Here is a 9663-nt window from a genome sequence, read left to right as displayed (position 1 = left end):
TCCTAAATTTTCGTGATGTTCGGAACATAGTTGTTCCGAAAATCGGTGCGTCCGGTGATTATTTAAAATTCATCGCTCGCGCAAATACGAATTCGGAAGCCCGACCCACTCGGATGATTTTATCCCGAGCAAATTAGTTTGAACTCGACGACTAAAATGTTCGGGACAAAATGATTTGAATTGCGCCGTGTCTGAGAAAAATTGTGCGCGAGGTTATAATCTAATTCATTCTTCAGCATGTTGTTTCGAAGACAAAATCGCGTATACGTTCGCAGATATTGTTTCGGCCAATTTCGGTCGAATCACGCAAAACAAATTATCAATGCCGAAATCAGTTTATTTCGGTCCGTCATGTTTATGTCTCTTTTTAACTCTAATTTCAGAGTATAGATATTTGTATCGCTTGAGTAAAAAAAATAAAATAAGAAGAAAATATCCTCTTGATTTTTATCCCCACGCCGAGTCTTCTCTGTTCCTACGTGGTGATGAGCCTCATCCTTTCAACCGCTCAAGCCAATGCCCAGATATTTTTCCATCTCCTTGTTTGTCTCGATCCCCTCTGCTTTATCTACAGCCGCCCCCTGTTCTTTTTATGCGTTCGTCACAGCGCTCCATCTTCTTCTTTCCCAGCGCCGCGCTGCCGTTTCTGAGATCGATTCCAAGCTGCAGTGTGCCCAACTGCTTCTTCCTCTTCCCATGGCGTCCATCTTCCTGTGCTCGCCCCTTCTCCTGCTTCTCCCTCTCTGCTCGGATTTTGCCAGGTCCGCGCAGCTCCCATGGCGCCTGGCTGGATTTCTCCTCGGCGCGTCTGCTCCCTGGAACTCGCCACTGCGCGCGCGCCCCTTCCTCTGCGCGCGTCGCGCCCAAGCTCCCTGCTCACGCCGTCGTCGAGCTTCCTGATACGCGCGCCCAGCTGTTCCTCCTCCCTGCTCGGCTTAACCATCAGCCTCCCTCCCCTCGGTGCCCAGCGCGTCCCTCTGTCCCTGCGCGCCGTGCTCTCTTCCATGGATGCCGCGGCTGCTGCTCTGGTGTTTTCCCTGCGCACGACGCTCCTCCAGTGCCGCGTCCGACTCACTGGCTTTCCCCGAGCTCGCGCTCAACCTGCTCGCCGGATCCTCTGCAAGCTGTCGCGCCGTCGCCTTGCTGTGCGCCTCTGATTCGCCCTTGCTCGGATCTGCCGTCGCGTCCTGTTCCCTGGTGGCCGAGCATAGCCCTTGCGCTCGTGCATTCTCTGTTCAATTTCTAGAACACCTAGGTCTATCCATGGTCGCTCCCTTCGTCGTTGGCGCTCGACTCCTTGTTTCAGTTTGCCGTGTCGCGCCGTTATTGTTTCTGTCGCGAGCTCGATCCCGTTGTCATCACTTCGCCGTATTCGCCGGTAGCCACCTCGTCGTGCTCGTCTCCAGTCCTCGCGCGGCTTTCTGCTTGCCAGCGCGCCCTCTCAGCTCGCTCGGCCTTAATTCCTACCGCGTCATCGACCTCACCGCGACTTAGTTCGTCCGTTGTGCTGGTCGCTGTCCCATGCTGTGCCTATTAGCTCGGATCCTGCCCTAGCTCGTCGTTGCGTCGTTCACAGTCGAGTCGTCAAACCCGTCATCCCCTGCTCAACCCCCACCTCACCAGCTCGCTCCCGACTTTAACTGAAGGTCGTCGTTGTTCCGCAAGTCATCAAGAAATCTCAAGAATCAGGTGAAGACGAAGCTAGCAGCGTGGTATTCACCAAGTGCGCGACAAAAAGCTCGAACATCCTGCGCGACTCAAGTTCGATTCGTCAAAATTATTTAGTCGAGGAAAATGTCTTCAGCAATTGATTACCGAAGAAAAGAAGGCCCCTGGATGACGTTAACCGGAACCCGTAGTCGTGCTTCCGACTATCTCGTCAAATTAGTCAGGGTAAGCAAATTTGTTATTCGTGCGAGTGGATTAATGAATGATCTGACTAGGTCTAATATTTATTAGATTACCTGAGTCGCTTTGGTAAATTGGTCGATGACGTAGGATAAAAGAGGTCTCAATAGGTCTCAGGGTTACGGGACTGTAGGTGTTAAAAATGGAAAGTTTTATTAATATATATGATACACAGGTTAACCGGTAAATTAGTTTAGAAAGTGAATGAAAGTTCTTCTATCAAACTTTATAAGTGTTAGGTGTCCAAAAATTTTGAAGCTAAAGTTATAAGTCGTTTAGTGTGCTCTCTAAACTAGGCATAATATTCTATGTATGTTGGTCGATTTCATGATTTGAATGATTGTTGATTGCTATTTCGAATATTTAGGATTAAGTAACATCGATATATCTGTTTCAGCCAAAATCTAGGGTCTGTCTGATAAGTAATGCGTAGAAACACTTTAGGTCTTTTAGTTCTAAAGTTGGAATTGGTATATTGTGTAAAATATGCTTGGTTGTAGGTTATAAGTGTTTCATCCGTTTTAGTGTAGATTATCTATATTATACTCGTTATACTCGTGCTGATACATGTGCATCGTGCATCTCATGAGGTACGGTAAATAATTGCGCGATGCGGAAGACGAGCCAAGTCGACCCCAAGCGCGGGCTAATCCACAGGATGATGCTGATGGACGAACCGGAAGATGGATAATCTGAACGAGTGCCAAGCCAAAGGATGATCGTCAAGTGGACATCGCCTAACAAACACTAACCTAGTGTTATTCAGGCAAGCCCCGGTGCATTTGCCATCTCCTTGATGTTTTAAAATCTTATCACCTTGTTTGATGCATTAGGTGATAGGAGTTGTGTGCCAAACAATTGATGCATTTCCTTCCTTGAAAACTTGAATACCCTTCCTTGACACCCTTTTTCAAAAAGGATTTTATGATGCTTAGCCTTGCTTTAGAAAAAACAAAAATGTTTTGTTTTAAAACAAAAGTGATGCTTCAGTGGGTGGAAATGTTTTCAAAAATAAAACTTGATGGTGGATCTGTCAAAGGCCTTGATGGGTTCAACATCGGAAAAGATGTACCTCTGCCAGGTACCAGACTTTGGGTTGAAATTAATAAAGCTGAGACCGGGCGGTTGACTTGCACGAGAAAGGAGTCTCGGTGTAGTGTCTCCGTCTGAGTCGATTAAGGACCGTGCCGATGTAGGCTTGATGATCGAGGACCCTTTAACTGGTCACATGCCTCGTCATGGGTAAGCTTTGCCTCGGGCAAACTAATACCAGAATAAGATAACACACAATGGAAGTGGAGAGATGGCGAGAGTAGCGTGTACCCTCCGTGGCAAGAGGCTGGACAGTGGTGTATCTGTGCTCTCGGTTGGCGTGAACCTGATCTGGTCTTAAGAACCCCGGTGGCGAGTTGACATATGCAAGGATTAAGTGCTACATATGTCGTGTGATTGGAGATCCTCAGCTGAGTATAATCGATTCAGATCGCCGTAACTTCGCGGACATGAAGACTTGGTCACTGCCCTACACGTAGCAATCCAATGAACTAAAGGGATGATGAAAACATGGCTAGTATATGCCAAGTGATTGAACTAGGGTAGAAAGAACTCTAGATGCAGGTAATTTTACTTAACCTGACAAGTAAAAATGGATTTTTAAGGATCCACTTTTAGTAAGCATTTCTGCAAAACAGAGTCTTTGATTCTTGATAAGCCATACCTTGAATCCCTCTAGCCAGCATACCCTTGAGAGTCTTTTCTTTAGTCGGGTAAGTCTTGCTGAGTAATTCCATACTCAAGGTTTTATTCCCTGTTGTTTTTTAGGTCATAGTTTTGTGCCGCTGATGATGGTGTTAAGTGCCTGTGGGCTCGACCTTCTTATAAGTCTAAGTAACCCTTCTATACTTCTTAATGAGGATGCTCACTTGAGCTAGCATATATTTCAAACTTATACATTTGTAATCACTCCGATAAAATAATGTAATTTTTTTGTAACTTGTAAAATTTGGTAATAAGATTTCCGCTGCAAAAATATTGGTGTGTGTGATTTGTATTACTTAATCCTGCGGTTCTGGTTGTAAGTGGTTTATCCGATGTTCTTGGGGTAATCCGACGGATCCTGTTAAGTTATCTGATGCACATGTATAGCCGTCTGAGGTCTTTGAGACAAGGACAGGTGCATGTGGGCCCAATAACTTGGGAGGTTCTGCCATAACTGGTTCCATTGTATCTTGTAAAACTTGAGAGTTTTTCTTCGGGTAATTCTGTCCTTTTGATCCAAGACTCGAATAGGGTGCTCTGAATACGTCAAGTTTGGTTCTAAGGCAATATCCGTTACTTCAATGGTTCGATCGGGAACCCGAAGACACTTCTTCAATTGAGACGCGTGGAACACATTATGTACTGGAGACAAGGTTTCGGGTAACTGGAGTCAATATGCCACTGCTCCATATTGTTCAAGAACAGGAAAAGGACCAATATACCGGGGTGCCAGCTTCCCTTTAACCCCGAAATGTGATACACCCTTCATCGGTGAAACTTTTAGGTAGACATAATCGCCAACTAGAAAGTACAAGGGTTGTCGTCGCTTGTTTGCATAACTCTTCTGACGAGCTTGAGCTTTCTTCAAATTATGAATTATTCGTTGAACTTTCTCTTCTATCTCCTTTACCATATCAGGTCTGAAGAAATTTCTTTCACTAGGTTCAGACCAGTTTAACGGAGTACGACACCGTCGCCATATAAAGCTTCGAAAGGTGCCATCTTAATGCTTTCTTGATAGCTATTATTATATGAGAACTCCGCTAATGGTAAACAATCATCCCATTTCTGTGGGAATTCCAGAACATATGCTCGCAACATATCTTCAAGTATCTGATTTACCCTCTCAGTCTGCCCACTGGTTTGAGGATGATAGGCCGAACTATGGAGCAATTTAGTACCCAAGGATTTGTGAAGTTCTTCCCAGAATTTGGATACACTATAGTCTTCGGATACCGTGCAAACTGAGAATGCGAGCAATATACAGTTTCGCATATGCGATTACTGGATACTTTACTTTGACTGGAAGAAAATGGGCGATCTTTGCAAGTCGATCAATGATAACCCAAATAGAGTCGAATCCTTTTGCTGTCCTGGGTAATCCCACAATAAAGTCCATACTAATATCCTCCCATTTTCATGTTGGTATAGGTAGAGATTTGTCGGCGTTTCGAACCCGGGGGGTCCCTGGACCGACGAGTAAATTATCGCCGCGTGCCCCAGCCCAGATGGGTCGGCGCGAGACAAAGCGCGAAGGGCGGAAGAAGCCGGAGGGAGACAGGCGTGAGATGTGAAATCTCGCGGCCTTCGTGTTTGTCCCGCGCCCAGGTCGGGTGCGCTTGCAGTAGGGGGTTACAAGCGTCCACGCGGGAGGGAGCGAGCGGCCTCACGCGAGCGCCGTCCCGTCCTTCCCCGCGCGGCCAACCCTCGTAAGAGGGCCCTGGATCTTCCTTTTATAGGCGTAAGGAAAGGATCCAGGTGTACAATGGGGGTGTAGCAGTGTGCTAACGTGTCTAGCGGAGGAGAGCTAGCGCCCTAAGTACATGCCATCGTGGCAGCCAGAGAGGTTTTGGCACCCGGTTCGTGTGATGTCGTGGCCGTCGGAGGAGCGCCGGAGCCTGGCGGAAGGACAGCTGTCGGGGCTGTCGAGTCCTTGCTGACGTCCTCTTGCTTCCGTAAGGGGGCTGAGAGCCGTCGTCGTCATAGAGCGTGCGGGGCGCCATCATTACTCGTATAGTGGAGCGAGCCAGATAGGACGCCGGTCTTGTTCCCCGTAGCCTGAGTCAGCTTGGGGCAGGGTAATGATGGCGCCTCCTGTTGACGTGGTCGGTCCGTGCCCTAGGTTGGGCGAGGTGGAGGCTCCTCCGAGGTCGAGGTCGAGTCTGTCTTCCAAGGCCGAGGTCGAGTCCGAGCCCCTGGGTCGGGCGAGGCGGAGACCGTCGGCTGATGCCAGGGCTGAGTTCGAGCCCTGGGGTCGGGCGAAGTGGAGTTCGTCGTCCTTCAGGGCTGAGCCCGAGTCCGAGCCCTGGGGTCGGGCGAAGTGGAGTTCGTTGTCTTCCGGGGCTGAGCCCGAGTCCGAGCCCTGGGGTCGGGTGAAGCGGAGTTCGTCGTCTTTCGGGGCTGAGCCCGAGTCCGAGCCCTGGGGTCGGGCGAAGCGGAGTTCGTCGTCTTCCGGGGCTGAGCCCGAGTCCAAGCCCTGGGGTCGGGCGAAGCGGAGTTCGTCGTCTTCCGGGGCTGAGCCCGAGTCCGAGCCCTAGGGTCGGGCGAAGCGGAGTTCGTCGTCTTCCGGGGCTGAGCCCGAGTCCAAGCCCTAGGGTCGGGCGAAGCGGAGTTCGTCATCTTCCGGGGCTGAGCCCGAGCCCTGGGGTCGGGCGAAGCGGAGTTCGTCGTCTTCCGGGGCTGAGCCCGAGTCCGAGCCCTGGGGTCGGGTGAAGCGGAGTTCGTCGTCTTCCGGGGCTGAGCCCGAGTCCGAGCCCTGGGGTCGGGCGAAGCGGAGTTCCCTATGGCGCCTGGGGCCGGGCTTGGCTGCTGTCAGCCTCACTCTGTCGTGTGGCACAGCAGTCGGAGCGGCGCAGGCAGCGCTGTCCTCTTGTCAGGCTGGTCAGTGGAGCGGCGAAGTGACTACGGTCACTTCGGCTCTGTCAACTGGAGGACGCGCGTCAGGATAAAGGTGTCAGGCCACCTTTGCATTGAATGCCCCTGCGATTTGGTCGGTTGGCGTGGCGATTTGGCCAAGGTTGCTTCTTGGTGAAGACTGGGCCTCGGGCGAGTCGAAGGTGTGTCCGTTGCTGGAGGGGGCCCTCGGGCGAGACGTAGATCCTCCGGGGTCGGCTGCCCTTGCCCGAGGCTGGGCTCGGGCGAGGCGTGATCGCGTCCCTCGAATGGACCGATCCCTGACTTGGTCGTACCCATCAGGCCTTTGCAGCTTTGTGCTGATGGGGGTTACCAGCTGAGATTTAGGAGTCTTGAGGGTACCCCTAATTATGGTCCCCGACAGTAGCCCCCGAGCCTCGAAGGGAGTGTTAATACTCGCTTAGAGGCTTTTGTCGCACTTTTTTGCAAGGGGACCAACCTTTCTCGGTTGCGTCTTGTTCCGGTGGGTGCGCGCGAGCGCACCCGCCGGGTGTAGCCCCCGAGGCCTTGGAGGAGTGGTTTGACTCCTTCGAGGTCTTAATGCATTTCGCAATGTTTCGGCCGGTCTAGTCGTTCCCTCATGCGAGCTGGCCGTAGCCCGGGTGCATGGTCGGGTCCCATGTTCTCGGGCCGGTATGTTGACGCTGTCAACGGTTTGGCCGGAGCCGGGTTTGCGAGAGCAGCCCCCGAGCCTCTGCACAGGGCGAGAGGACGGTCAAGGACAGACTCGACTTTTTTACATACGCCCCTGCGTCTACTTTCCGCAAGGAGGAGGGGGGGGGGAAGCGCCATGTTGCCCTTGGAGGGCGCCGAACATGGTGTCTCCAGCGAGCTGCTGACGAGTAATCCGAGTGGACGCCCGTGCCCCATTTGTTAGGGGTCGGCTAGAGGCCCGGAGGCGCGCTCCAAAAGTACCTGCGGGTGATCTGCCAGACCCGGTCCCCTTTTGACGGGGTCCGAGGGCTCGATGCCTCCCTCTGATGGGATTCCGTTACAAGATCGTTCCCGCTGGTCTCAGAAATGTCCTAGGGTACCTCGGGAGCGTAGCCCGAGCCTTGGTTATGTATCAAACGTACCCAGGGTCATCCCTCACTCTGTGTCTGAGGCGGCTGTGAACCCTTCGAGGGCCAGCCTACGAACCCCTGATCAGTAGTGGGCGCGGAGCCCGAGTAGCCTGAGGCGGCCGTTGAACCCTTCCGAGGGGCTGGCCTTTGAACCTCTGACCAGTAGTGGGCGCAGAGCCCAAGCGCTCTGAGGCGGCTGTTAAACCCCTCCGAGGGGCCAACCTTTGAACCTCTGATCAGTAGGGAGGCTCGGGGCCTGTTTCCTTCACGGAGAAGGATCCTTTTCGGGGCATCCCCCTTTCCCGGTCCCTGTTGCAAGAGAGAGAAAAAGGAAAAGGAAAAGGATACGAAATCGAATGACGTGGCGTACCTTTTTTGACGCGGTCATTATGGCGAAGGCGAAGCGTCGCTCGCTTCTCCTGCCAGAGGCGCCGCCTGTCCCGCCGCGGAGTTAATGCGACGGGGCGAGTGGTTCGCGGGGCAACTGTTGCGCGTGCTCGGGCCGTTCGAGGAACGGAACACGGGCGCATCGTCTTCACGCCGTGAGAGAGGGTTCTCTCGCTGTCCCATGAGGTGACGTGAGCTTGGCTGACAACGTGACCGCTGCTTCTGCCCGCCTGCCACCGCCATTACTGCCGGCCCATTTTAGGCCGCATCGACCGTCGCGCCTTCTCCCGCGGCTGTCTGGCCCGTGATCGATGTGCCTGGCTGGCACTGTTGGGTCATACGCAGGGTTGCCTCGAGTCGCGGTACTGGTTCCGCAGTCGAGGAGGCGCGGTAGTGGCGCAAGGGGCGGCGCGGCTGCTCGCACGTAGCAACTGGCGCACCGGTTGCGTGACGTGTGGGCCTATGCCTCCATGCTGGGCGCGTTGGAGTCGAAGGGGTGCGCCCACTTGGCGCGGTTGCATGCCGACTGCATGGCTGTCCGCCCTTTCACCCGCCGGTCTGGGCGAAAGTGGAGGAATGCTCGTAACTGCTGGGCAGTTGCATGCACCACGCGCGGCGGTTTGGCTTCTTCTGCTCTGGGCTAGCCTGCATGACGCGTGGGACCCAGCCCCCGCGCTGTAGGGGGAGGACCTTGGAGCGTGTTGGAGAAGACTCAGCCCGCGACGACTGGGGACACAAGTAGGGAGAGTTGCCTTTAAAAGGAGGGTGACCCCCTTGAAAGGCGACCATGTCTTCACGCTCCCTTATGCATCGTGTCTTTCCACCTTCCGAGCCCCCGGATGGGGAACACCCGCAATCCTTCCGCCTTGTCGTTGGAGGAACGCAACTTCGTGGAAGTTGGTACCTTTCAGCCATCGTTCGGCTGCAAGGATTTTTATCATGCAGCCCGGCCGCATCCCCTCGCCGGCGGTCACCCAAGACGGTGACCGCCAGCCCCTGGGTGGGGAGAAGCAAGCCGGGCTGCGATCTTGGTCCCGCCCTCCGCTTCAAGGATGTTCATCATCCTTGCTGGGGCGGAGGCCGGGCTGAGCCGGAGCTCTACCTCCCGCGCGGGTTCGTGGTTCAGCCTCTCCTTCAGCATTCAAGGGAGAGGGCGCTCACTGGCCCTGCGAGAGGGGCGGACTTTGACAATGCGGGGCTGGTCGACGGCGAGTGTCATCAGCTTCAGCGCGTTGGGCTCGCCGGCTTGGCTCCCGGTGCCCCCTTCCGCCGCAAGGGCGGTTGTCGCGTCGCGCGCACGGGAGGACCGCCCAAGACGTCGCGCGCTGCTAGGGCGGCGTTCGTGTTCTGGGGCTGTCCTGCCTTTGCACCGGTACGGCGCCTCAGCGCGGAGGTCGGTGCTCCGCTCGTCCGGGAGGATCCGAGTGGGGATCTGCCGGTGGGCTGACGGCTCCTGTCGTCGGTGCCGAGGTGGAGGCGGCTCGAGAAGTACCCGTCGCCGACGGGATCACCACCACCATCCGCGCTTCGGGCCTCCGGCTCTTTGTACTTGTCCTCGCCCCTCGAGCGTCGGCGTGGGCGAGGGCAAGGTTGCTGCGGCGTCCGCCCTGAGGCCATCGCTGCTGCAGTTCGG

The 9663-nt window shown here is 54.3% G+C and overlaps 1 protein-coding gene across 1 annotated transcript; it reads left to right on the top strand.

Moving 5' to 3' along the window:
* Positions 1–621: 621 nt before the first annotated feature.
* On the top strand, positions 622–1957 carry LOC100272308 (uncharacterized). Its single transcript, NM_001146793.1, is given in 1 exon segment — positions 622–1957. A coding segment is annotated over 1 exon segment (486 nt). The 5' UTR covers positions 622–1008; the 3' UTR covers positions 1495–1957.
* Positions 1958–9663: the final 7706 nt, after the last annotated feature.

The sequence above is a fragment of the Zea mays genome, chromosome 5, assembly GCF_902167145.1.
Source record: "Zea mays cultivar B73 chromosome 5, Zm-B73-REFERENCE-NAM-5.0, whole genome shotgun sequence".
Lineage (NCBI taxonomy): Eukaryota > Viridiplantae > Streptophyta > Magnoliopsida > Poales > Poaceae > Zea > Zea mays.
This window is presented reverse-complemented; position numbering and strand designations above follow the sequence as displayed.